This window comes from Molossus molossus, unplaced genomic scaffold, assembly GCF_014108415.1.
Source record: "Molossus molossus isolate mMolMol1 unplaced genomic scaffold, mMolMol1.p scaffold_m16_p_11, whole genome shotgun sequence".
In the NCBI taxonomy this organism is placed as follows: Eukaryota; Metazoa; Chordata; class Mammalia; order Chiroptera; family Molossidae; genus Molossus; species Molossus molossus.
The window spans coordinates 62411230-62438761 of NW_023425346.1; the positions used below are offsets into that span (position 1 = coordinate 62411230).

The following is a 27532-nucleotide window of genomic DNA, read 5'->3' on the forward strand; positions in this document are numbered from 1 at the left end:
GGCAAATGTGCAAATATTATCCTTTGTGCTTTGCTTGTGGACCTATCAACAAAACTCATCTCTAATAAGAGATCCCCAGATGTGGAGGGGTTTAACTCGCCATTTTCCTCTTTCTGCAGGTACCTCATATGAGCATGCCTTAGTTTACTTCTCAAGGACATGTAGAAACCATGATCTTATTCTCCCAACTTCAGAAGACAAACCAAAATATCTCTAGGAGTAGAGAAAGGACTTGAAAGTGTTGTGGAAAGACAGAGGGAAAGAGAGTTTGAAAAGGAAAAAAGCAGTTAACAGCAGTAGCTAAACTGTTAATCCCCTATCTCTGCCCTCCAGACCACATCCCAACCGAATCCAGCTGCACCCCGCCCCGTCGACCTATGGGCTCCTGATTGAGAGTTCAGATACAGGGCATGGCATATATTCACGTGTGTCTCCCTCCACTACTGGGTGTCAGTCCGGCCTGTGCTCACGGGGTGGAATCTGGTTGCAGCTTCAATGTGTAGGATCCACTCCTGGGGTTTTGGCGAGTTTGAGAAGGGTAAGGTAATAGGGCCTGGCAATAGGGGCTGGTATGCTCCAGGGGTTTGGGACAAGGCGGGGTGGGAGTGGCGTGGGGTGTGTGTGGCGGGTGGAGGGTGAAAAAGTCATGGAAGGTGGAAGTCTGGTGTTCTTTAGAATCATTCATCTGTCCCCTCAGGAGGCTGCTGAATGGCTTTATCTGGACAGGGACAGACCCAGGAACACAACTGGGATAACCGGTATTCCTGGTCAGACACTGGGGCGTTTGGAGGAGAGGTGGGGAAGGGACGCGCAGGTGGGGAAGGTGCCGAGAGGGATGGAAGGATGAAGGGAAATACTTGGGCCGCTCCTTCCTCGCTGCAACCCCAGGAAGCGTTTGGAGACCCGAGTTCTGGGCTGGGGTGGGTCTCTAACTCGGTTCTGGACTTGAGCTTACCAAGCCAACATTTACGCCTCTGAAAAGGGCTGGACTCTGATCTTCGCGCCCCTTCCTGCCCTTTGATTCTGGTTCTTTGAGGGAAACCCTGCTATGCAGTCCTGGGAAGAAAGGACATTCTCTGCCGCAGGCGGGCCGGAATGGGAAGGCCGGGAAAGCGTCCTGTGCGACACGGTTATATTTATTTAAATACCTATATTAAAAATGATTTTCGTTAAAAAAAAAATAGAAAAGAAAAAGAAAAAAGGATCCCCCCACGCCCAGACTGGAGCTTTGCACAGTGGGCGTCAGGAGGCCCCCCCCTCTCCCGGGAACGCAGGTGGTGGGTGCGGGCGTTTCCCTCGCGTGCCCCACGCTAGGCTTTGCGCCCACCCTCTCCCACCGCCCCCGCAGGGTCCGGGCGCCAGCCTCCACTTCCCAGCCCCTGGGTCTTCCCGAATGCCCCTCTCGCGGTTCCCGGGGCGCGGGAAAACCCGGCGAGTGCTCAGCCGGCCGAAGGCCTCCGCGGGCCCGCACTTTGTGGCCAGCGGGACGCTGCAGCCGCGAGCTGGCAACTCCTGAGCAGGGCGTGGAGGCGGCACCGCACTGGGGTCGGCGGGGGCCTGGCCTCGCGCCGCAGGCCGCCCGGGAGGCCCTGCGAGGGAGGGGCGGCCCCGAGCCGCGGAGGGAGGGAGCTCCGCCCCGGCCGGTATAAGGGCTGCGCCGGGCCGGCGGCGGCGGCGGCGGCGGCGGCGGCAGCGGCAAAGGGCACCGACCCGGCTTGCTCGGAGGGCTTGTTGAGCCTCCCACCCGCTTCCATAAGGCTTTGCCTTTCCAACTTCAGCTACAGTGTTAGCTAAGTTTGGAAGGGAGACCAAAAGGAGACCCCCGGGCCGTTTTTCTCTTGTTATTTGCCTCAGTGGTCGTTGGGGTCTTTTTGCACAAGGCTGTTGTGTTTTTAGCGGTGCTCTCTTCAATTCCTTGCACTCCTGTTAACAAGTACCTCAGCAAGAGCAGTGGCAGTAGCAGCAGAAGAGCACGCGGGGGGCGCCTGGTGTCATGACCCGGGCAAGGGAGCAAAACCGCCGGGGAGGATGCTGCGGTGAGTGGACGAATGCAAACGGTGGGAACACAGGCTGGGCGGTGGAGACCGGCGCTGCACGCAGGTTTTGGAGGAATGTGAGTTGTTAGCAGAGTGCCTTGTAGCTCATTTGACTCATATTTTGGTGGGGGTTGAGGAAAAAATGAATTTCAAGGTGTGGGAAGAGGGGCTTGCACGCAGGCAAGGGCTGAGCAGAGTGGGCCGTTTGGATTGCCTTGTTTTGAAAACTGGAGCTAAAGAATGTTGACACAGATTTCTTCACTGTGGATTTACGCAGTTATTGGCCAGTAGGTCATGCTAAATTTAAGTGAATGTTACCTGGATGAAATGTACATGGTTTACCCCACAAAATAGTTTTTAATAGCCATGTTGAACAGTCATGTTAAATGTATACACATTCCAACCTAGTCTTACTCCAGTGACTAAATATGCTTTTGATCTTCCGCCCGTGTGTCTTTGCAGGATCCTTAACAACCTACCTGACCTCGGCAAAATTCCTTCTCTATGTTGGACATTCTTTATCCACTTGGGTAAGTGAGCATATACAGTAATTCTTACAACATAAGAATTTCACAATTTCTTGTTTCCTTTGACTTGGGCCAGTTGTTTTAAGCCGTCTTCCAGTTTTGTTATGCAGCTCAAGAGATAAATTATCCCAACACATGCTTTAATAAAACAGTTTTTTGTTTTTTTTTTCACCAAGGGTATTTTCCCACAGGTGTTAGTAAATACTATTTAATTATCAGGTTATTACATTTTATGTACATTGACAATATCCAAAGACAGTGTCAACTAGAACAGTAATGTTTGCATTGTTTGTATTTTGCATTACTAGGCTTAGTAAATGATAATATCTGCTGCTAAGAATGAGTGGATGTCTCATATACCTTTTATTCTTTCATATTCTAATATATTTCTCTATTTTCTTTTGTTAAAATTTTAAATTTCAGCATACTGCACTATGAAAATACGGTAGAATCCTGGAGTGACTGGCTTAGGCTAAACATAACATCTTACCGTTAATTTAAATAAAATTGACACCCAAAACAAATATCTGAGTGATGAAGATTCTGGTCTTTAAAAATGTTATCTGTAGGTAGATATGTGTGGGGCATCTCAGGCTATCTTGAAACCATCATCCAGTGAAAATCATCAACTGGTTCACAATTCTTCCTCTGACTTCCTGTGTGGTCTTAGAAGAGTCCCAGTACTTCTGTGGGCCTGAGTTCTTTCATCAATCACCCCCCCCCCCACTCCCCAGAAAAGAATAATCCCAAAAGGATGTTGGATGTGTATTTAACTAATGGTGATTAGACTCTTGAAAATTAAACAATTGTTATTATTGTTTAAAAGCAATATGTCTGAGTATATTCTATTCATGCCTCATATTGATAGTTAATTTAAAAGAACCATAAATAAGGAGAAAGAATTTTGAGGGTAAATTTTGTGACTGTTGCTTTTTTTTTTTTTTTTTAATTGGAAACTTCTATTGGATCATTCTTAAGACATGAATACATACTATTGTCTGAGGAAGTCTGTACCCCATGCCCTTGGAAAATTCTTAAGCTAGGTTATGAGCTCCTTAAGAAATAGGATGGCCCTTTTAGGAAGGCTGGCTCCTTATCTCTCAGAGGCTTAGACAGGGATGACTGAAAATATATGTAAACAAAGTGGAATGGGTGTGTTTGTTTCATTTCCAATAGCTGATGATTCTAAGTAGAAATCTAGTGAAACTACTCTCAATTAATTTAAATCAGTAATTTGTTTTTTCAATTTAATTCAGTGTGCATTAAGTACTGAATAAACCAATAACAAGCGCTGGAGATAGGATCTAAAATTCTTACCTTGTGGTTTGGACCTGTATATTAGGGCAACAATGTGTCTCACTTCCAAATACTGATAAGTTTAGGGTTTATGTGACCTTTTGTTGGGAGGTTGAGAGGTCAGATTTGCCAAAAGAGTGGAACTGTGGTTGTTCCAGGAGGATTTTGTCATGTTAATTAAAAGTCCCACAGTAAAATGACAGAAGCTTACCCCAGTTTTACAAGTTGAGCAAAGGATGTTCCTGTGGGAAAATTGTATTTAAAACAAAAACAAAAAAATAGCAACTACAATCATATAAGGTTTAGAGGATTTTTACTTCTTTTCAATGCAAAGAAGTGCAAAAGAGGAGTATTCTCTAACTCTAAATAATTCTACCATTTGAGTTTTGTATCCTCTTTGACATTCTGCCTGATATTATTACAACAAAATATGTGTGCTTATGTATATACATCTATCTATCTATCTATCTATCTATCTATCTATCTATCTATCCATCCATCCATCCATCCCCCTGCCAACTCTGCCAAAACATGGTTCCTATACAATAAATATAGAGGTATTAGAGTAGAGGGTTGTATGAGGTTAGTTTGTGTAAGCTTGAATGCTTTTCATTTCTGACTTCATTTCTATCTGCCAGCAGATTGTTACGTTTTACTCTATACTATCAGAATACAAAGTACTGTAAGAAGAGGATTCTGTCAAGGAGAGCTTAATATAGTTTAGTATGGGCTTTAAAACATATATCTAATAACAAAAAGATAACTGATAATAAAAGACAATGAAAAGGGTGTCCAGTTGCTTATATCTTATGTCATTATCCTATGAACTGTCATTTTATAACCCAGATATCTGCATGGCTCCGGTCCTCCCTCCTTTAGATCCCTGCTCTTAGAGAGGTCTCTGTCACCACTTCATGCAAAATATCACCTTCCAATCCCATCCTACTTCATTTTTTGTCATAGCATTTATACTGCTTGACCTATTCTAGATTTATTTTTGGTCTTTGCTCACTGAGATGCAAGCTCATGGACATTGATTTTTGTGCACTGCTGAATTTCTAGTGCCTTCATAGTAGTTTCTCAATAAGTATTAAATAGATTAGTGACTGTGATTATTCATTCACTGATATTCAGTTGGTCTTCAGCTATTAGTCTACTGGGCATGTAAGCACATCATCAAAGTATGGTGAGGGCATATGGGAGGGCAGGAAATGGACATAAGGAAGGAATGTGTGGGCTTGCAATTGCACTTGGTCAACATTTACTTAGAGTTTACCGATTTTGGGGCTCTGTGAGCATAGAATCTGTTGCTTCTTAAAACCAAAGCCTTTGGAAATTGAGGTAACTAGAGCAGTTTTATTCCTCTCCGTCAAGGAAGTGTCATGCTATAAGAGAGAAAATTTCCATTTAATAGCACTTGTTTTGATGGTCTAGGAATCTAGACCATTCCAAAACAGATTCCTTTGGAAAGAAGATAAGAGTAGAAAAAAGAAAAGAAGCAGTAGTAATAGAATAATATTTCTTACTTTTTAGGTTAAAAAAGAGGAAATTCACTCATGGGGGAAATCTTTCATTTGGAACATTTATATGTTTTAGTTTTTCCTTGGGAACTATTCAGAGAAATGGAGATTAGAGAATTAAGTACTCCTCTCTCCTCATTGCATTTTATTCTAATAAAATCTAAATGTGCTTCTCATGTGAAAGATTAAGAAAACAATCTAATTTGCTATTGTTATTGACATCTTTATCTTAATATATAAACTTGTCTTTTTTATTGGTTTCAAACAAATTGTATGTGTATCATACATTTTTAACCATTTAGTACAAATGCATTTGAAACTCAAACAATTCCTATTCAAGTGGAAAACATTTTTATTATCAAAGCAAACTTTAAAAATAGTTCTTTTAGAAATATTAATCATGGTATAGATTAATTCTCAAACTTCTTGAACATTTATAGAACAAATCTAATGTACTAGAACAGGGTAGTTGATGAATCAGTCTAGGTTTTTGCCACCTACTCTTTATTTACTCATTCACAGCTGGGATCCAGTGCATGTCCACTCCTTTGTTGATTCCACAGTTATTTGTTATGCATCTACTCTGGACCATGCACTGTACTGAGGCTTGAGAGTGAAGAAGGTTCTGGAGCTCACATTCCAGACCATCAAGTGAGAATCAGTTTTCCAAACACAGTGCTTCCAGAGTTTGTTTGTTTTAATGTTTACTTGACTATATCCACCCCATCCTTTAAGGCCCTAGTCTTACATTACTTTTGAATTGTGGCTCTAAATTACATTCATAACTGTCTACACCAAGGTTTTTCTACCTTGGCACTATTGACATCTTGGGCTGAGTAATTCTTTGTTGTGGGGGACTGACTGTCTTGTGCATTGTAGATGACAGTAGTAGAACCCCCTTCCCCCAGTTGTGACAACGCAAAACAGCTCTAGACATGACCAGGTGATCCCTGGAGGGTAAAATTAGCCCCCACTTGAAAAATACTGGTATACCTGAAATTTATTGTAAACCATTGCTACTGTGCATGTGCATCAGTTTAAGTTTTAAACGCATAAGATTGTGGTATTGGCTTGATTAAAAATTTAAACTCATTTGACTTATCAGGATAATACTTTGCTCCTGATACATTAAATTTATCAGAAAGATGTTAACAGACATTGGAAAGAACAAGCAGTGTAAGTACTTCCACATAGGGCCAAATTCATAAGGAATCTAGCCTGGAAATTTAGTTTCCTGTAGTGATTTCCAAGGATAGGTTATGATAGAAACAGTGTTTCTGTTTCTGACAATATTTTATATTAATTTATTAGTCAGGAATAGAGCCTAAAATCTCATAATAAGGTCCATTATAGATTTCTTATACATTTATTTACCTGACTAATTTAAAAGTTTGTTATTCCACATTTTGCAGTGGTGAATTTCTGAATTCCCTATATACTCTAGAATTAAGAATTAAGGAAAAAAATTAGTTTTTTCCTCCTTCAAAACCCACCTGTATTAAAATGTGAAAATGGCTACTTACTATGCATTTATTTCAGATATCTTCATTCATACAGTGCCACAATTTTCCCATATTATTTTCATCTTTCTGATTGCCCTGTTTTATGACTTTGAAATTCATTTGTGAAATAGAGCACAGATTTTAGAATATCAGAGGTAAAAGAGGCGTTAGAAATCATCTAGTGCATTCTTATCATTTTATAAGGTAGGAAACTGGCTTTTTTTTTTTTTCTTTTTGGCATTCAAGGCATACTAATGTTTATGAACATGACTCCATTCTGATTCAATGGTAAACTACTTCAGGACAGATAAATTCCAGGCTCAGGTAGAACCTGACACACAAGGAAACAAGTTTTGTCTTAAAATACCTTCTTCGGTCTGGAAACTGTTCTTTTTCTAGAATGAAAAGAACAATGTGTATTTAATTAATATTGTGCTTTTTCAGGTTGGAAACTGTTCTTTTTCTAGAATGAAAAGAACAATGTGTATTTAATTAATATTGTGCTTTTTCAGGTTTATTTTTCCTTGAGCAAGACTATTTTCATTGTGCTAGAATGAACAGTTTTGACAACTGACCAGTATTTAATGCATTGAAGAATTGACCTTGAAAATTTCATGATGTAGCCAAAAAGTGCCCTTGTGATAAGGAAGCAACTTCCTGAGTATAATTGACTAGAAATTAAAACTATTTCAGCAAAACATTTTTTCTTCTCTTGTTCAAGGGAGATCGGATGTGGCACTTTGCAGTGTCTGTGTTTCTGGTGGAGCTCTATGGAAACAGCCTCCTCTTGACTGCAGTCTACGGGCTGGTGGTGGCAGGGTCTGTTCTGGTCCTAGGAGCCATCATTGGCGACTGGGTGGATAAGAATGCCAGGCTTAAAGGTGAGTGTTGGTATAGCTATGCCTTTGTATTCATGGGACCAGTGCCTGAGCTACAGGGAAACCACGGTGGCTCACCCACTGCAGGCCTGCATGCCACACTGAGTGATGGGGAGGTTGGTGGCAGCACCTCTGCATGGAGGGTTCTGGGGCTCCTGCACAAGGTTAGGATGACAGGATATTGAGCTTATAGATTTTTTTGAAGTATCTTTGCTTATTCATAAATTCCGGATGTTAATCATTAACACCGTAGCACTTTTCTGAGAACCATGTTAAACATTGAAAGTTTGCTTAACTCTGGTGTTCTTTCTAACCATGACTTATGCTAGAGTTTTTTTTAGTGTGAGGTTTCTGGGACAGCTTTAACATGTGTCCTCTGGGTTACTGTATTCCATGTAGAAGTATGTGTAAGGGATTGAAAACTGGATTGCAGAGAGAATATCTGAGTCTTGATCACAGAGAGCTGAATTATACGTTTTTGAGGGAAAAGGAGGAATAATAATATATTAACCTTTATTCTAGAGCATTAATGCTGAAATCTTCAGTTTTACATAAGAAAGAGAGAAAGTGATTGAGCAATTCAGCTATTCAGACTAATAGGGCAAACTTCCTGAGTTCTCAGTTGATAGTGCCAAGACCTGTTTATTGTAGATATTGGGGAAAGACTGAGATGCCATGTGTTTCTTTCAATGTAAGATAGCTGCTCCTGGATACAGAGCCCTTGTGTTATCACATTCTAGGTCCAGATGCTATTAGTAAAATGGTCAAGATGGATATTTTTCTGTTTTGAGAATTAACAGACCAAAATGCATATAGAAAAATGTTTTGTATCCTAGAAACAGTTCCTAGTTATTTACATCATTATACATAGGAACTTAGAAATATTATACCTCAATATGTTTAACTTTATGATTGTTGAGCACTGAAAATGTAGGTTACAAGGAGTGTTGAGTTGGAGGAAAGTGTGGTGAGCTAGCAATCTCCTTTTGGGTCCCGTGTAATCAACTCGTATGTCATCCTCCGTGAAATTTTCTGTGATGTCTCTAAGCTGGGTTAACCATTTCTTCCTCTGTGGTCCCCTCAGGCTTAGTTAATCCCTCTGCTATTCTGTTTACACTCTGATAATTATCTGTTCACATGTCTGTCCTTCCTCTAGTCTGTGGGGTCCTAAAAACTAAGAGCCTCATTCAGTTGATATTTAATTATTGTGCAGTAAGTTAATGCATCAATGGATGAGTTGCCCATTGGGATTTTATTACAAACTAATTTCAAAAAGCAGTTTGTTTTTTCTTGAGGCTTTGATATGACCTTCCAAGCCAGAATGAGCTTTACTGCCCTTAAAGACAAGAGCTATAATTATACCTTACATATACAACTCTTTATGTTTTTCAAAGTGCTTTAATAAGTATTTTATTTGAGCATCATAATGACTCTGTAAAGTAAGGAATGCAGGTATGTACTGGCATCCTCATCTTACAGACACAGATATGAGAGACATTAGGTATCCTGTCCTAAGTCCTCTACCCTAGTAAGTGGCAAAGAAAAGACTGCAAGGTGTCCTTACCTGGATACTTACCTGTCCTTATTCCAGTACTTTATCTACATGGCTACCTAACTCTAAGAAAGTTGGTTGTGAGGAAAGGTATAGCTTAGAATTCCATAACAATGACAAACAGTATTAGTATGCCAAAAGAAACACAATGCTGCTTTATTCCTGACAAATGCTTACACATTTTTTCTATTTATCCGTACTGTCTTATCAGATTCAGCCTGCTGTGTAGGAGGTTATGCATTCCATGACCTCATCCTTAACCTCCTTCCTTGCCTGCTACACACTCTTATCCTAGCATAAACAACAAAGAGCAGAGAGGTGAATCTTATCTATTTAATATAATACAGTTCAGTTTATGATAGTAAACTTTCATGAGAATAAGCTAAATGAAAATGTGGTCATTATGAATGGCTTCAACTAACAGAGAAAAAAGTGATGGGAACTTCATCATTCTGTCTGCAAGTTTTAGTGGAGGGTGTATGATCTGGTGGGTTGTCCTGGGAATAGTTGAGGCAGGATTTACTTCAATAATTTTTTTTTTTTAATTTCCTGAAGTAATTTGTATATGTGTTATATAATAGAGTACTGTATATGGATAAAAACAGACTCATTGAGACATTTTGGTGTAATGTGTAGTGAACACTTTGTCACTTTGTTTCTCTCTGTACAGTGGCCCAGACTTCGCTGGTGATACAGAATGTTTCAGTCATCCTATGTGGAATTATCCTGATGATGGTTTTCTTACATAAAGATGAGCTTCTAACCATGTACCATGGATGGGTTCTTGTAAGTTCTCAATGAGATTCTTGATGGCAGAAAATTGAACTTCCGGTAGTAGTAAAGGATGAAAACTCTTTGAGGATAGGGAGTATCTTTTTTTTTTTTTTCCCCCAAATGGGACCTTTAATATTGATCTCTGTGTCTATGTTACTATCCCCAATTTTTTGTTTTGTTTTTTGGGGGTATTTTTTTTGGGAGGGGGGTTCCCATAACAGGTACTCATTAAGAGTTGTTTGAATTTAAATTTTGTCCTATTGGGTTTTTTTCCCTATTTATTTTCAATAGCATTTCTAAGAGTTTATTATATAATTAGTTGTTAGTTTTCAGTTCATTAGTATTAACCTGTAATTTGTTCACACTATGTAAGAAATCTCTCTCTCTCTCTCTCTCTCTCTCAGTGATCACTGTGTTCTTCCAATAAAAGTTGGTATTTTGTGTGGGTGGGCATAGACTAGATAACTTCTCACACTGATTTTATGATAGCTTTATGGAAAAGAGAAAGATAGGGTAGGGGCATGGTGGGAACCAGGAGGAGGGGACAGTGGGGTAATATGGAGCCATTTGTAATGCAACAATAAAGATAAAAAAAGAAAGTAGTAGATTTGATGTCACTACTGAATCTTCTTATGCATATTTAGATTGATATTGTAGAGTTTCAAAGCCAGGTATGACAGTAGAAATCTTCTAGTTTATTTTCTTCATTTTGTTGATGAAAAACTAAGACAAAATGATGTTAGCTGATTGCCCATTGTTACGCAACTAGAAAGTGTCAGTACTATCACTTAAATGCCTTAAAGGCCTTCTCACTTTCCCTTCAGTGTTTTTTCCAAAGTAGATACCTGTGAGGGAAACATTAGAAACTACCCGTGTTAACACTTTATTGGTACACAAATATGCATATGAATATTATAATTTTTATATTTATATGTACTATGGATGACACAGATTAGGAAGACAATGTGCTCTTTAACTTGACCATTGGGATCTAGTGTTTCATATGTACAAGGTAAAATGATTGGTTGCAAATGAAATTAATATCAAAGTTTGATTATTATGCCACCAAAGACCATTTTCAAGTACATTGCACGTTGAGATGTAGGTTCAGTGGGATAACACTGACATATTAACTCAACTTTTCCCTATAATTCCTTAGACTTCCTGCTATATCTTGATCATCACTATTGCAAACATTGCAAATCTGGCCAGTACTGCTACTGCAATCACAATCCAAAGGGATTGGATTGTTGTTGTTGCAGGAGAAGACAGAAGCAAATTAGCAGGTAATTTGATTTTCTCTTTCAACTAAATGGATTATATTAGGATTCACTTTTAATCAGTAATAAATATGACTATAAGCCTCTTTTCTGGGTATTTTTTAAAGCTAATAAATTGAAAGCATAATCTTTTTTTTTTTTTTTTTTTTACCACATTATCAGTCTCAGTGCAAAGATTTATCTCAATGCTATGAAGTTCATTTATAGGATAGTGAACTTTTCTATTCTATGCAAACCTGGGAAAAAGAACATTTCTTTTGAGCTATTTCTCTCTTTTTAATTCTGTTAACTGTTTCTAAAAGTTTACTTAATACTTAGAACAGTAAAAATTTCACATGGGGTTTTATTGCTCATATGGATATTTTTACCAGTGTTTACCAGTCATACTGTTGATATCACTTTTCTCCAAATGGAAACAACTTAAGTCTAGGAGAGATTTTATAAGTTAATTCCTTCTACTTTAAAGTTATAATCTATAACTTTTATTACATTATGTATGATGTAATATAATTGCTGTTACAAATACTAAAGAAATAGAGAAGACAGTTTTTTTATTTTTATCTTTTAATCCTCACCCGAGGACATTTTTCCATTTTTTGTTCAGACAGAGTGGGAGGGAGAGAGAGGAACAGAGAGAGAGAAATATCGATGTGAAAGGGACACATCGAGTGGCTGCCACCCGCACAACCAACCAGGGCCGGGAAAAACTGCAACCGAGGTACCGGCCCTTAGCGAGAACAGAACCTGGGTCTCTCTGGACTGCAGGCCGATACTCTAACCACTGAGCAAAACCGGCCAGGGTAAAAACACAGTTTTTAAGAAGTTTATAATCTTAGTTGTTCATTGGAAAACATATACAAGAGGCCAGAGAAAGACTGAAGAATGCTTACAAAGCTTCATGTCCTATTACATCAGTATTATTTGGGCTCAGAATAAACTACCTCACTCAGCATGCCCTACCTACCCCTCATGCAGCACAGAGACACCAATTGGATTGATAATTACACAAGGTAGAGAAGGAAGGTTACACCTATCTACTGATCAGATCAGCTGAATCAACACTGAGATAAAGCGGATCACAAACACATTGCCCAACCATCCTGACCGACAAGTAAAGCATTCCTGATGACTTAAAATAGCTTTTCTAGGACACAGAAAGCAAGATTAGGTGCTGAGGTTAGCAAACAACTTTGACTGGACCATGTGGTTTAAAAAAAAAAAAAATAGAAAGGAGCTGGTGAGAGAAAGAACAAAATCTGTGAAAGGTCTAGAAGAAAAACAATTTGCTTGAACCATCACTTTGTAGTAGCAGAGTGAGACCAGGAACACCACAGTGATTTTAGAGGATCGTGGGTGCATAGGGTGAATTTAGCACACGTGAATCTGTACTGCATGAAATTCTCTTCTCATTGATTTTTCTTTCTGTGATGATTTACTAATGGAAAATAAGCCCATATTTCTTTTTGTCACATTGAACTATAAGGTAATCTTTTTAACATATAAGTTGGGTATGTAATACATGTGGGTGCTTTAAAATACAAAGGGCATAAAAGGTTTTATTTTGAAAATAGATTACATATATATCTGTTGGAATATATTTGGAGTCAAAGTTGGCTTTTAAAATGATTTTCTTTCCCTTATCTCAATTTCTTAACTCATTTTGACTCTGTGAAGTTTGAATAATCTGTAAAAAAAATGTTTTTAAAAAAATCCTGAGTAAAGACAAAGTTACTCAGAATCTTTAGTTTTTCTCTAAGTATATAAATAAATAAAACAAATAAAATAAAATAAAAAATACAGAATTTTGTGATGTCTTTTTGACTATGCAGTGATGTCCCAGAACAACAACAAAGGTACAACTGGCCATTTCTTAGCTATCTTTCTTCATATTAGGAATTATTGCAGAGTGGAGGAATCTAGGCCAACTAGTCTATTTTCTAACCTTCTGGAGTTTCTCAAGTTTAAGGAAGGAAGGAAGCTGCCTGTTGAACTCTTGTCCACTGTGAGTTAGCTTTTGGTAAGTAAGTGGTACTCATTCAGCCAGCCGTGCAGGTTAGTAGCCTAGTGAAGGAAAACCTGCATGTTGTCTTCCCTCAAGTTTTAACCCCAGTAGTTGTGTTAATTAGAAGCCATGTTTCAAAACAGGTTACAAAATCTTTTTTTAGTTCTAAGAGTCAGCAAGGGTCTGGCCATGGATTTTTGGTGCCATTTCCACTTCAAGGAAGAGTTCAAGAACAACAACAAAAAGAGTTAAAGAACAACAGAAAAGCAGGATAAAGGAAAAGTAGAAGAGAGGAGGGAAAAGTACATGTAGAGGGGGGATTCCAGGTACCTTGTGTCTTTACACAGAGTAATCCACTCCAGGTGGGAATAATTTATGTGAATCAGGGTGATTTTGAGGTTGTGGGCAAAGACAAAGAACCCAAGCAGGATAGGGATGGGTGAACCTATGTGCATGGAGTGTGCTCTGTGAGGGCACTGTGGGTATGGGTGAGGGGGTGAAGGGTTAGAGACTGCATAAAGAGGAAAGGTGAGCTGTATGCTAATTACTCCCATTCACTTTTCCCATTGTTTCTTTCCTTTATTGTTGACAGTATTACAGATGCCCCCCATTTCCCCCTCACCCTAGGCCTTCAACACACAATTTATGTGTCCTAGGGCTATGCATGTAAATTCTTTGGTTAATCTTTTCCCTTCACCCCCACCCCCTCCCCTCTAAGATCTGTCAGTCTTGATTTCAGAGTGTGTTTTAAAGTTGTAAGTTGAATCACTGCAAGTAAAGACAGGAGAAAATGTCTTTGGAAGGTTAAAAAGTTTTAGAATTTCCGTGGCATAAGGCTCAAATATAGCTGTTACCACTTAGTTAAGACAGCTCCAGAAAAAGTTCTGTTTTTTACATAAATACTCTTCATTGATCTGATGACTAATTTGTCTAGGCACTTGATGTAGTGTTTTATTGAAACATTCTCTTGTGCCTGTCAAATCTGTTTAAAACCCACTTCCTTTTCACAGAGTCTTTGCTCTGTTGTTTTCTTTCCTTTCCTATTTCCTTTGCTAATCACTCTTTATTAATAGCTTCTGAAGTTTTTCTTGTCCACCATTCTAAAAAAAACATCTGCTGGTTAGCCTGATCAAGTAGGACAGATAAATTTCTTGTTTGAACTCTGTTGACGAAAATTTGATTTTGTATTTGATGTATATAAATCTGTTGTCTGCTATTTGCTCAGCAAATCTGATATTTTAAATTATAATTCTATGAGATGTAATATAGCCTTTATAATATAGTAGTTATTTAATGTCATGTTCTGTGCCACAGCTGCTGAAAACAATTAAATTGGTTTTAAATGAGCACACATTGTCTGTTTGCATAGAATTTGTAAAAAGAATGTTTGTACATTCAGATGACTGATTCTTCTCTAGCCTGTTACCAGTGAAATGATTAGGTCTTTTATTTAAAAAAAAATTTTTTTTTCTTTATTGATTTTAGAGAGAGAGGAAGGGGGGGGGAAAAAGGGGGGGGAGAGAGAGAGAGAAAGAGAGAGAGAGACATCAATTGGCTGCCTCCTGCATGTCCCCCCCCCCAGCTGGGGATTTGGCCCACAACCTGACTGGAAATGGAGCCAGTGACCTCTTGGTGCATGGGTCGACACTCAGCCACTGAGCCACACTAGCCTGGCTGATTAGGTCTTTTAAAAAATCATTATTTAATTCATTCTGCTTCAGGAAAACAAAAGCTGTCCTCTGACATAAATTATACCTAAACATTATTAAGTTCCTAGGTATAATGTATAAGATAGAAATCGGTGGTACTTGAAAATTGAGATAGTGAAAGAGTAACAAATTATTGTAGCTAAATTAATTTTGTTGTTGTTCTGGGTCTTTCAGATCCAAGTGTATATTTTCATTAGTACCTGATTTTTGGATTCAAATTATTGAGTTATTTGGATCAGTTCTACATTTTTCTGTTAGCGTATGAGTGGGAAATGTGTTATTGGGAGCAGATGGAGGTTAGTGAAGCCTCTGCAGAAATGGTCATGTATAAGGTTAATGAAAACTGCCTTTGCCTCTCAAGTGAAAGGTGAAAGGAGTCAAAGTTCTCCTGTTATCATATAAGCATTGTACACTCACAGGACTAATTGGAAGGTAATATAGGACCAGGAAGAACTGGAGAAGGAATAAAGGCAATTTTCAGTTAATGTATTTTTAGTCACGTATTGCTCTTTCCTTAAGGTGCCCCACATGATTGATAGGACTGGTCTCATTAATTTTCACTTTGTGAGATAGAGAATGAGACAGTAGGTCATTTTCTTGACTTCCTCTCCTTTATTCATCTTGTCCTCCACTCTGACTCAGCTGTATATTCCCATGGTCATACCCTAGACCTTGTCATTACCACTACATCCTCCCCTTCCATAATCTTAGGCATCCGTGTCTTGAACTATCACCTCCCATTTTTCCAGCTCACTCCTCCTGGTACCCCAGCCCCAGCAATCCTGGTTGTTACCTACAAGTCATTAATTCCACTACCTTTTCACTCTTTATGATCCCGCTTGTCTCCCTTGCTTACCCAGCTTAAAGTCCAAGGTCAGTTGTTGTGACCACATGATCGTCAGCTCACTTGGCCTTCTCTCCTTTTGTCACTTTCCTTGTGTAAGACCCTGGTTAAATCCACTTCTCCACAGTAGAACATGGAGAAAAACACACAACCTTATTCACTGTTCTTAAAGTTCATGACCACTGGGTTCAAGTTGGCCCTTTCATGCTGCCTGATGATCATCCTGTTTTCTCTGGTCCCTTCCTTCTCTCCTTTCCCAAAGGATTATTTCATACCTTCTCCTTTGTCTGCATACATTCAGCACCCCCTCTCCCATGCTCACTTTCACTGATGATCTTGCTTTGTATTTTACTGGGAAAATGAAAGAAATGAAAGGAGAACTTCCATGTGCTACCAACACCACATCGCTCGTTCTACCTGTACTTGAAGCCATATACGTGGCCTACGCTGTTGTTGCTATTGATGAATAATTTGTGCTCCTATCTAAGAACAACTGTCCTACTTGTGCTGCAGATTTACATTCTGAACCTTCTCATCTACTGTATTATAGCATATAACCATACTATAATTTTTCTCTTCTTAATTATCCCAGTCCTTACCCACCTTCTACCCCATTTCTTTGTTCTTTTCAGTGAAACTTAACAAAAAGAGATGTCTGTGCTCACTCTTTCCAATTCCTTTCATTGGTCAGGGCCTTGTTCCATTCACATTGTGAATGAGACCACGCCACTCACTTAAAATGTAATGTAAATGATGTCCCCTGGAGTTAGCATCAGTCTCTTAAACCAATTTAAATCAAACATTTGTCCTTTCTTCACTACCAGAAGCTCTTTTTGCTGACCCCAGTACCTTCCATATGACCAATCTAGACCTTCTTCTCAGTGCCCATTTTCTTGACTTAGCAGAGCACTTTTTGGTTTATTACTCCCTTATCTTTGAAACATTGTTGTTACCTCTTAGCTTCTAGGATACCATACTCTCCTGGTCTTTCTCCTCTTTGGCTAGTTCCTTCTCATCTTCCTGACCTCCAAACAGTGGCATGCCTAGGACTCAGTTTTCAGACCTTTTCTCTTTTCAATCTACACTCCCTTGGTGATCTCATCTAGTCTCATTCTATTTAAAATCAACCAGCAGATGCCTTCCAAATTCAGTGCACACTTCTTCCCTGAAATCCAGACTCATATATTTAACTGTCTGCCTGACATGACCTCTTGAATGTCAGTGGACCTATCAGAATCAAAATCTCTTGAACCAAATATTTGTTCTTTTGCCCCTAAACCTAATTCTTCTGAAGTCTTCCACCTTTCTCAGTAAGTGGCAACTCTATCCTTTCAGTGGCTGCTCAGGAAAAAAGATTTAGAGCCATTTCTAATTCCTCTCTTTCTGTCATACACTATATCTAATCTGTTTGCAAGTCTTCCAGATCTTACCTTTGAAGTATATCCAGTGTCTGCTTCTCCATTTTCATTGTTATATCTAGGTCCATGCTACCATCATTTCCCACTTGTTTCCTTGCCTCTTTTTTTTAAATCCTCATTTGAGGATATTTTTCCATTGATATTTATTTATTTATTTATTTTTTAATCCTTACCAAAGGACATTTTTTTGTTCAGATAGAGTGGGAGGGAGAGAAAGGATGTGAGAGAGAGAGAGAGAGAAACATCGACATGAAAAGAACACATCGAGTGGCTGCCACCCGCATGACCAACCAGGGCTGGGACAAACTGCAACGGAGGCATGCGCCCTTAGCGGGAACCGAACCCGGGTCTCTCTGGACTGCAGGCCAATGCTCTAACCGCTGAGCCAAACCAGCCAGGGCTCCATTAATTTTTAGAGAGTGGAAGGAGGGAAGGAGAGAGAGAGAGGAAGAGAGAGAAACATTGATGTGAGAGAGACATATTAATTGGTTGCCTCCCGCATGACCCCGACCAGGGTCAGGGATCAAACCTGCAACCCATGTATGTGCCCTAGACCTGGGAATTGAACCCACGACACTTTGGTCCACAAGCCAATGCTCTAACCACTGAGAAACCGGCCAGAGCTTTGCCTTTTTTCTTGTCTACCTTCCCCCTCATTCTTACTCTACAATCTTTTCTCAACACAGCAGCCAAAATGCACTTTAAAAAAATATGTCAGACTGTGCCATTTCTCTGATGATAAGCATCCAATGGTTTCCTGACTCACAGAGTGTAAAACTTATTTCCATATAATGTCACAAGGCCTAACATGACTGGGCCAGTCTGCCCTCCCTCTGTGACCTCATCTTTTTCTGACCCTTCCCTTCCTTGCTCTGCTTCAGTCCTGTTCCTTTGGCATGCTCCTCCTGCCCCAGGGCTTTTGTTGGGAATTCTCTTTTCACTGAAATCCACACGACTCACTCTCGTGCTTCCTACTACTTCATGTCTTTGCTGCGATGTTATCTTTTTTTCAGTGAGTCCTTTCCTGACCTTACCATATTTAAAACTGAAACGTCCCTTTTCCCCTAAGCACTCTCTATGCCCCCTTTCTGCTTTATTTTTCATCATAATACTTAATGACCATCTGAGGTACTGTGTATTTATATGCTTGCCAATTTATTGTCTTTCTTCTCCTTTGGGAATGTAAACTCCATGAAGATAGGAAAAAGGATATTCTTCCTTTTCTTTATAGTGCTAGATGGTGCCTAGCTCATAATAGGCATTTAAAAATGTTTGTTGAAAAAAAAATGAATGCAGATTCACGATTGTATTCATTTTAAAAGCTGGTATTAGGCTAATTTATACAATCCCAATGGAATAATTTTTTTAAATATGCTTTTATTGATGTTTTAGTGAGAGAGGAAGGGAGAGAGAGATAGAAACATCCACATGAGAGAGAAACGTCGATCGGCTGCCTCCTGCACTCCCCCCACTGGGGATCAAGCCTGGAACCCGGGCAGGTGCCCTGACTGGGAATCGAATGAGGACCTCTCAGTACATGGGATGATGCTCAATCCACTGAGCCACACTGGCTGGGCAGGAATCATTATTTTTGAGGAACATTTGTTTTGACTTGATCCAAACAACACATAATTTCCTAAGAAAATGGTTGTGGTTTTCTCAGGTTGCTTTTATACATTTACATATTAAGAATCTGCACACTTGGTCTCTGAATTTGTATTATGTAAGTGGGTGGTCTGTTTGATAGGTTTGCATACTTACCTGCGTCTTTCACCTACCTTTGTAGATATGAATGCCACAGTTCGAAGGATCGACCAGTTAACCAACATCTTGGCCCCCATGGCTGTTGGCCAGATTATGACATTTGGCTCTGCAGTCATTGGCTGTGGTTTCATTTCTGGATGGAATTTGGTGTCCATGTGTGTGGAGTACTTTTTGCTCTGGAAGGTTTACCAGAAAACCCCTGCTTTAGCTGTGAAAGCTACTCTTAAAGTAGAGGAAGCTGAGCTGAAACAGCTGAATATACACAAAGGTAAATTCAACACAACAGTCAGTTCTTTTATTCTGATGTCCAGACCTTAAATGTTGGTGAAGACCAAACTGTTTTGAATTTATATCAGATTTTATAATCATCGAAGGCCTGCATGAGGCTAAATACATCACTTTGGTAGGTGAATCAAAACTCAGGTTTTTGAGGGTCTGAGGAAGGACTCTGGGTTGAACCTCATGGCCCCAGAAAATAAGATGCTTTGTTTCCCCAGGATATCATTGTATTTTTATCTGATAAGTTTTACTTTGGTAGGAGTATAATTTCAAAGAGCATGTGAGCAACTGAAATTTTGTTTATTTAATGTAATTGCTACATGGAGATTGTTCCTTCGCTGTAATTCTTAGATTAGTAAAAGAAACTACAATTATACTATAGTAGCCAAGTGTACCCATGGGGGTGGGAAAGAGGAGAAGAAAAAATGCTGAGTAAAATAATTGGCTTTTTTCCCCATGCCCTCTCCCCTAAATAATGATATGTTTTATTGACAGAAACTGAGCCAAAATCCCAGGAGGCAGCTCATCTAATGGGTGACAAAGACCCTAACATCCGTGAGCTTGAACAGGAGCAAGAGCCAAGCTGTGCTTCCCAGATGGCTGAGCCCTTCCGCACCTTCCGAGACGGATGGATCTCCTATTATAATCAGCCCGTGTTTCTGGCGGGCATGGGTCTTGCTTTCCTCTATATGACTGTCCTGGGCTTTGATTGCATCACTACAGGGTACGCCTACACTCAGGGGCTGAGTGGGTCCATCCTCAGTATTTTAATGGGAGCATCAGCCATAACTGGAATAATGGGAACTGTGGCTTTTACTTGGCTACGGCGAAAATGTGGCCTGGTTCGGACTGGTCTGATCTCAGGATTTGCACAGCTTTCCTGTTTGATCTTGTGTGTGATCTCTGTGTTCATGCCTGGAAGCCCTTTGGACTTGTCTGTTTCTCCTTTTAAAGATATACGTTCTAGGTTCGTTCAAACAGAGCCACTGTCCACAATCCCTACAGAAATACCTGAATTCATCTTTACAACTGAAACGCACATGTCAAACGGGTCTGTTTCTACTGATGTTGCCCCAGAGATGAATCTTAACTCTGAGTCCATAATCTCTGTCAGTCTGCTGTTTGCAGGCGTCATTGCTGCTAGAATCGGTAAGTCATCTCCTTTTGTATATGAATGAACTAGAGTCTTTTTGAAATATGGGTTCAGAGAATTCAACAATATTCCCTGAATGTTAATTTAAGCAAAATCCATTGTTCATCCTTATGTATAATCCAGTCTTTTATTATGAACTTTTAATTTTATAGTTTAAAAAAACTTTATTTGCATGTTATGTATGTACATACACTTTAATGTGCATACATGATTAGAGCTTGGAAATTTTTCCTAAATGGATATTTTAAGTATTACTCTTTTAATGTTATTTAATTAACCTCTAAAAAGGGATTCGCTATGATAACTATATTGCCATTTAGTAATTTGGAGTCTTTATATTGTTATAACTGTACCAAAAGGACTATAATTTAGAGACATTTCTATGGTACAAGGCAAACAAGATAAGAGTTTTCTTTTGGGGTGGGGTTGCAAATTTTTAAAAAAGATATGGTAGTTAGAAAAAAATCTTTCAAAGGTCCTCTGTAGCCGATATGTATTTATTATATACTTTGCCAAACATGGATTTTATAACTCTGGAAGGAAACATAATGTAAAGACTTCTTACAAAGCAAAATTTAAGTAATCATTAATAGAGTACTGATGAATTATCTCCTTCTGAATTTCTTCTTGAAATGAAACCGTATTTTTATCTTTTGACACAAAGCAGTTTATTAATTTATCAAAGACATTAATATTAAGGTAAGACAGCTTTATTGCAGGGGCTTTAGAACCCAAGTAGTAAATGTAGTCATGGTTTAAAGTTTCCTTACACTTTAACCGTAACAACATATAGGTCTGTTCATTTTAAACTTGAAAAATACCAGTACAGTCATATGCTGTTTAACGAGGGGGATATGTTCTGAGAAAGGTGTCAGTAGGCGATTTTGTTGTGTGAACATGATAGAATGCACTTACACAAACCTAGATGGTATACCTACCACCTAGCCTGTATGGTAGAGCCTACTGCTCCTAGGCCTCAAGCCTGTATAGCATATTACTGTGTAAAACAACACCAGATTAATTCAAGCACAAGAGAAAATGATGCAATCAAGAGACGGTAACTTGAGATGTATGAGGCTCCTGCCAGCATAACACTACATACTGTTTCGCAACAAACTTTTTCTTTAATGAGTAGAAAGAGTACACTTTAAAATAAGGGGAAAAGGTATGGTATGGTAGATACATAAACCAGTAACATAGTCATTTATTATCATTATCAAGTGTTGTGTACTGTGCACAATTGTATGTGCTATATTTTATACATCCATCAGTGCAGAACGCTTGTTTATACTAGCAACACTGCAAACATGTAACACATTATGCTACCATGTTACCATGGCTATGACATCATTAGGCAGTAGGAGTTTTTCAATTGTAGTATAGTCTTATATGACCACCATTGTATATGTGGTTTGTCATTGACCATAATATCATTGTTTAGCACATGACTGTACTAATGACTGATTTCAGAGTTTTGCTTTTATAGTATGAAGAATCACAGAAAAACAAAATTAAGATGTTTGTAGATTAGACTTATTTTTGTCTGTTGGCTGTAAATATAATTTCTCAGAGCCACTAATAACCCAGTTTTTATTAATGAAAAATAATTCTCTAAGGCAAGTTACTATATCATAACTTTATAGTAATAGGGCTAAAATGTATATTTTTCACATGTCAACAGATTTTTAACCTATAAATTTGAAAAGTATTGCTAAAAATTTAGAGATTAACTATCTCTAAAAAATATCTTTTATTATAGGTCTTTGGTCCTTTGATTTAACTGTGACACAATTGCTACAAGAAAATGTAATTGAATCTGAAAGAGGCATTATAAATGGTGTACAGAACTCCATGAACTATCTTCTTGATCTTCTGCATTTCATCATGGTCATCCTGGCTCCGAATCCTGAAGCTTTTGGCTTGCTCGTATTGATTTCAGTCTCCTTTGTGGCAATGGGCCACATCATGTATTTCCGATTTGCCCAGAAAACTCTGGGCAACAAGCTTTTTGTCTGTGGTCTTGATGAAAAAGAAGTTACGAATGAAAGTCAAGCTGATACATCTGCTGTGTAAGACAGTTTAAGTGTTTTTATCCCTGTTACTAGATTATATAGAGCACACATGCTTATTTTGTACTTCAGAATTCCAATAAATGGCTAAGTGTCTCTCTCTGGTTTTACCACAACTGTATCTTGAGGGCTAAAACCTATTTAGGAAACCCAAGTCAGCTGAATGAACTGGTTAACTTCCCTTATGTTTAAGGATGGAAAAAAATAGGAAAAGAAAAAAAGTTTAAATATGGAGACTAAAATAGCAACACTAATTTTCCCTATTTTTCATGAATACATAAAGGAGTGGTTATTCATGTGAGTTAAATTATTTTTTAACAGATATTTATTATCTGTTCTAGAATCCAGATGTCAGTTTTCCCTAAAACTCATTCTTGTTCAAGTCTAGCTAATTTACCTTTGTTGGTATTTTATTCTATTTTATTCTAAAAACAAATTTTACTCCAAGCATGAAGATTAAAGTTTGGTAACCAGTATTATCCTTATCCTGTCGATCTTAAGGGATTTATATATATGTGGAAAACATAGTATAATTCTCTAATAGGGTTATGGTTTAACTTTAGAGAGCACCTTGGTATTTTTACTATCAGATAGGGCAAAATATTGTATTAGCATATGCAGCACTTTGTAAAATGACTATCTTGTAAGCTGCAGGTAGAAGCAGAGCTGTAAAGTAGGTTTCTAACGCAGTGATTGCATAGTGACTTCAAGTATGCCAACAGCTTGGCCACAGAAACTAGAAGCTAAAAGTCGCACAGAAGGGTAAAGATCTGAATTTAACTCCCGCCACTGTCATTAATTATCTCTATCTCAGAATATGAGGGAGTCAGCTTTCTGCTTGGCAGATTAAATGTAGAAAGCAAGCCCACACTTGGAAAGGTTTTGTTTTGTCAGTCACTTGATTTATTATGAACATGTTGTGGGAAAGCATTTTTACTTCTACTGTTTTGTAACCAGGAGTTATTTTTACCTAGTCGCAGAGCAAGACTGTTCATAAATATATTCCTTTTAAATGTTTCTGAAAAGAATGGAGGGGGGAAAAAGACGTTTGTATATATTTTTTAAAACTGTTTTACAAGTCCTTTTGCAACATGCCAGTACCAACATGGTACTTTGCCTTAACCATTTATGCACTTTCATGGAGACTGCAATACGTTGCTATGAGCACTTTCTTAATCCTTGTGGTTTAGTCTTTTTCTTCTTCTTTCTATGGTATGACATAATGATTTGCTATGTTGTAAAATCTTTGTAAAATTTTTCTACATAAAATATTTTTAAAATCTTGTTTTCTTTGTCCTTAATTGCGTTCTTTATTTGCTTTTGTTACAGATCACCGCTTTTGGATAATGTTTTTTTTTTTTTTTTGTATAAAGGGCTACAGTTTCATAATGACTCATGTCTTTTAGTGTTACCTCTAATTTATGGAGGCTTGGGTAAAACTGTAGTAAACATGAGACCCAGTACTCTTCCTTGGACCTTGAAGAATTACATTAAGCTCCCTGAGTTCTATTTTCTCTTCTGTAAATTGGAGATGGTAGTATGAAACCACTTCTATATACCTCACAACTTTCCTGGTTGAGTCAAATCATATGGAATCACTTTGTGAAGTGGAAGACGAGGTAGTCCTATATTACTAGAAGTTGTCCCTAACTAATGACAGTTACAATAGATTCTTGCTGATAGTCCAGAGAGAGAGAGAGAGAGAGTAAAGCCACATTCTGTATTCAACAAATGTTTACTGATCTATGCCTCAAATGTATTGGTCCTGGGATGCAGATATGATTCAGGCATGGCTGATCAGAGGCTCCTTTTCTTTCCCCTAAAAGAGGGAGCTTGGGAACTTTTGGCATCACCCTGTACTGATCTGCTCATGACTTTTGAACAGACTGCAGATGCCTCTCTTAGGTTTGGCTACTGTCTTGAACAGGTCATCTGCTCTCTCCCACAGGGGCTGAGCTGGGGTTGGACATCTGCCCTGAGTGTTTGCAGCTGTAATTTAGGGCCTGTGACCTTGTAAAATGAATAGAGCCATATTAGCAAAGGAAGGTCTCGGCTCTTAATATAGGCATTTTGCCAGACTGTGGGCTTAGAGAGGCCCTGTGTAGGAGGAAGGAGCATGAAGTTGCAGAGTTAATAGGAATTTTTACAGCTGTCTTCCTTCTCTTTGCAGAGAACTGCTCAGAGCAGGGAGAGGAGGGAGGTGGAGGAGAATCTGCTGGGCTGGACAGCCTTCGCTGTTTACTACCCAAGGGCATGGAAGTAGGATAGGAATAGATGATGAGGAGGGTCTCTCTCTGTGTCTGGGTGTGTTTCTGAATGGAAGGGCAGACTCAAATATCTACCGGGTCAATTAGATAATACAAATGAGTGAAGTAGATTAGATACAGAAAGAGTCTTTCATTTAACAGGTAACTGCTTTTCACAACAGTATCACATTTAAGTATGTTTTCACTTAAAAACAAATTCCTCACTTTTTCTTATGCTTTTTGCTATTCCATGCAAGCTTCTTATTGTGGTTATTAAGATCTTTCAACACGGACATCCTTAGTTTGCCTATTAAACACAGGAATGATAGCTATATTCATTTCCATAAAGCAATAGACCTACTCCTACTTTTTTTTTTTTTTACTTGAAACATCAGGCTTGCTTGATATTTCTTTCATTACTGACCTTTTTTTTTTATCCTCACCCGAGGACATTTTTTTTTTTTTTTGATATTTTGTTTAGATAGAGTGGGAGGAGAGAGAGAGAAACATCGACGTGAAAGGGACACATCGAGTGGTTGCCACCCACAGGACCCATCCAGGGCCGGGGACAAACCGCAACCGAGTTGTGGGAACCAAACCCGGGTCTCACCGGACCGCAGGCTGACGCTCCAACTGCTGAGCCAAACCGGCCAGGGCCTGACCTCCTTTTTTAAAAAAACAGGGAGATAATGGTGTAAATAAGAAATTACTTTCCTATTTACCACAAGACGAAAAGCAGTGCCAGAGGAGTGCTAAATGGAGCATGGCCCTGGAAGTGCTACTGGGGGCAGCGGTGTGGTCCGAGCTGTGGTGACCGTGGCTGTGGTGACTGAGAGCAGGCAGCAGGCCAGGAGGGCCTGCTCTGCCAGCAATCCCATTGTGCTGCAGGAATGTGGGCCCTGGGTCCTCAGATCTTTTGATCTTTCAAGAGAAGCTGGGAATCTGGAACTTGGTGTTAAATCTCAAATTTTAAATACTGGCACCTGATTTGAAAATGCTTTCTAGCCAAATAAGAATATATCTTCTGTCATTGGGAGAAAAATGAGAAACATCTGTAACGAAAACAAATTAATAAATAAAAAATTTTTTAGAAAAAGAATATATCTTCAGGCTACCTATGAGTCACCCATGGGCTGCCATTTTTCTTTTAGCTTTTCTCCAAGAGGTTGGTTTGTGAACAAGAGAATGGTATTTGAATAAAGTATAGGAGGAGAGGAGGTATATATACAAAAATTGTGGAGTATAGAGAACAAGAAAGCACTGGGAAAACACATATTTGTGAAAAATGTTAAACTATTATAAATAATCTGTGCATTTTTTACCTGCCACATTGATGTCAATGAGAATTCTGCCAATATGAGTTCCTTCTTCCGTGTGTTGTTTGCACTGATGGGTTAAAGAATAGTGACTACTTAATCTTAAAAATAAAACGTTTAAAGTAAAGTTTGAATTGTAAGCATAGTGTGCTCCTGTTTAACAAAGAAAGCACAGAACTTTGAATTGTCCAGGTCCCCTCTTCCTGACCCACTCCCTGAATTCTCAGAAGTACTCACTGTGAACAGTTTAATGTATCTTTACAGATAACTTCTTCTAAATGAAGTTATAAAAATAACTCTATATTCTCCTTTGGTTTGCTTACCAAGATTATATTGACACCTATCTATATCTGTTGACTGATCAATCAATGTATATTTTTTTTCTGCAGAATTCTGAGGGTTAAAGTCATGTTTGCATTAAGACTCTTGACATAGTAATTAAAAATTTAAAAATATAGAGCAGAGTAGTTAAAAACTTTAAAAACATAGAAGTAGGTATACAAATAGATAGATAGATAGATAGATAGATAGATAGATAGATAGATGATAGACTGAGAAATAAATTTAGTCTGAGATTTCTTTCAGCCAAGACTAAAGACTACTGAGTTTTACCTTTTCCTTCCCAAAGGACACTTGAAACCCTGTACTGCTTCAGTTAAATATTGCTTTGTTAAAAATAATGCCTCTTGTTCTATTTTGATCCACCTTTCAGAAAAATCTATATCAGAAAATTTTAGTTTTACAAAATAGCAATTCAAGAATAGAATGTAAATGTTAGAAGAACCTTGTGACATTTATCACAAACTAGTCTGACCTGGCTACGTTTAACCACAGTAAAAAGTTAAGGGGCGTTTTGCCTTACATGGAAGCTTGTTTACATTTTCCAAGTCCAAAAGGGAGCAAATATTTTATCTAAAGAATGAACAAAGAAGAGTGCAAAGTACAAGTAAGTGGTTTTTTTCCCCTCATATTCTTCATCCTGGCCTCTAGGTGAGTTAGTATACATTTTCTAGTTGGATGTTTTCCTTATTGCATTTCACTGGGAGAAAAGTGCACTTGAAAGTTCCTGAAATACTTATGTTCAAACTTGTCTTAGAGAATGACTATCCTGAACTCATGTGCAGTCACAGTGATGATAGTACTAAAAAGTTAACTGAATTAAATATATTGAAGATGTAAGTGAATAAATATTTTTTAAAAGTTTTTTGCTTTATTGATTTCAGAGAGAGAGGAAGGGAGAGGGAGAGAGAGAGAGAGAGAGAAAAATCGATGAGAGAGAACATCGACTGGCTGCCTCCTGCATGCCGCCCACTGGGGATTGGGACCACCACCTGGGCATGTGCCCTGACCGGCAATCAAAGTGGCGA

General features: G+C 38.6%; 1 protein-coding gene across 15 annotated transcripts; it reads left to right on the plus strand.

Annotated features, from left to right (window-relative positions):
• Window positions 1-404: 404 nt before the first annotated feature.
• On the plus strand, window positions 405-23887 carry SLC40A1 (solute carrier family 40 member 1). Of its 15 annotated transcripts, XM_036253907.1 has the most exons (11): window positions 405-538; window positions 698-767; window positions 983-1129; window positions 1897-2036; window positions 2499-2566; window positions 7603-7762; window positions 9982-10097; window positions 11245-11371; window positions 19125-19370; window positions 19877-20530; window positions 22294-23887. In XM_036253907.1, exons 4-11 carry the CDS (start codon window positions 1994-1996, stop codon window positions 22605-22607), a joined length of 1728 nt encoding a protein of 575 aa, XP_036109800.1. In that variant the 5' UTR covers window positions 405-538; window positions 698-767; window positions 983-1129; window positions 1897-1993; the 3' UTR covers window positions 22608-23887. The 15 variants fall into 15 exon arrangements, with proteins under 15 accessions (XP_036109800.1, XP_036109802.1, XP_036109801.1 ...); XM_036253909.1 differs by lacking the exon at window positions 983-1129 and having other exon boundaries at window positions 698-795; window positions 1855-2036; XM_036253908.1 differs by lacking the exon at window positions 983-1129 and having other exon boundaries at window positions 698-795; window positions 1881-2036.
• The last annotated feature ends 3645 nt before the right edge of the window (window positions 23888-27532 follow it).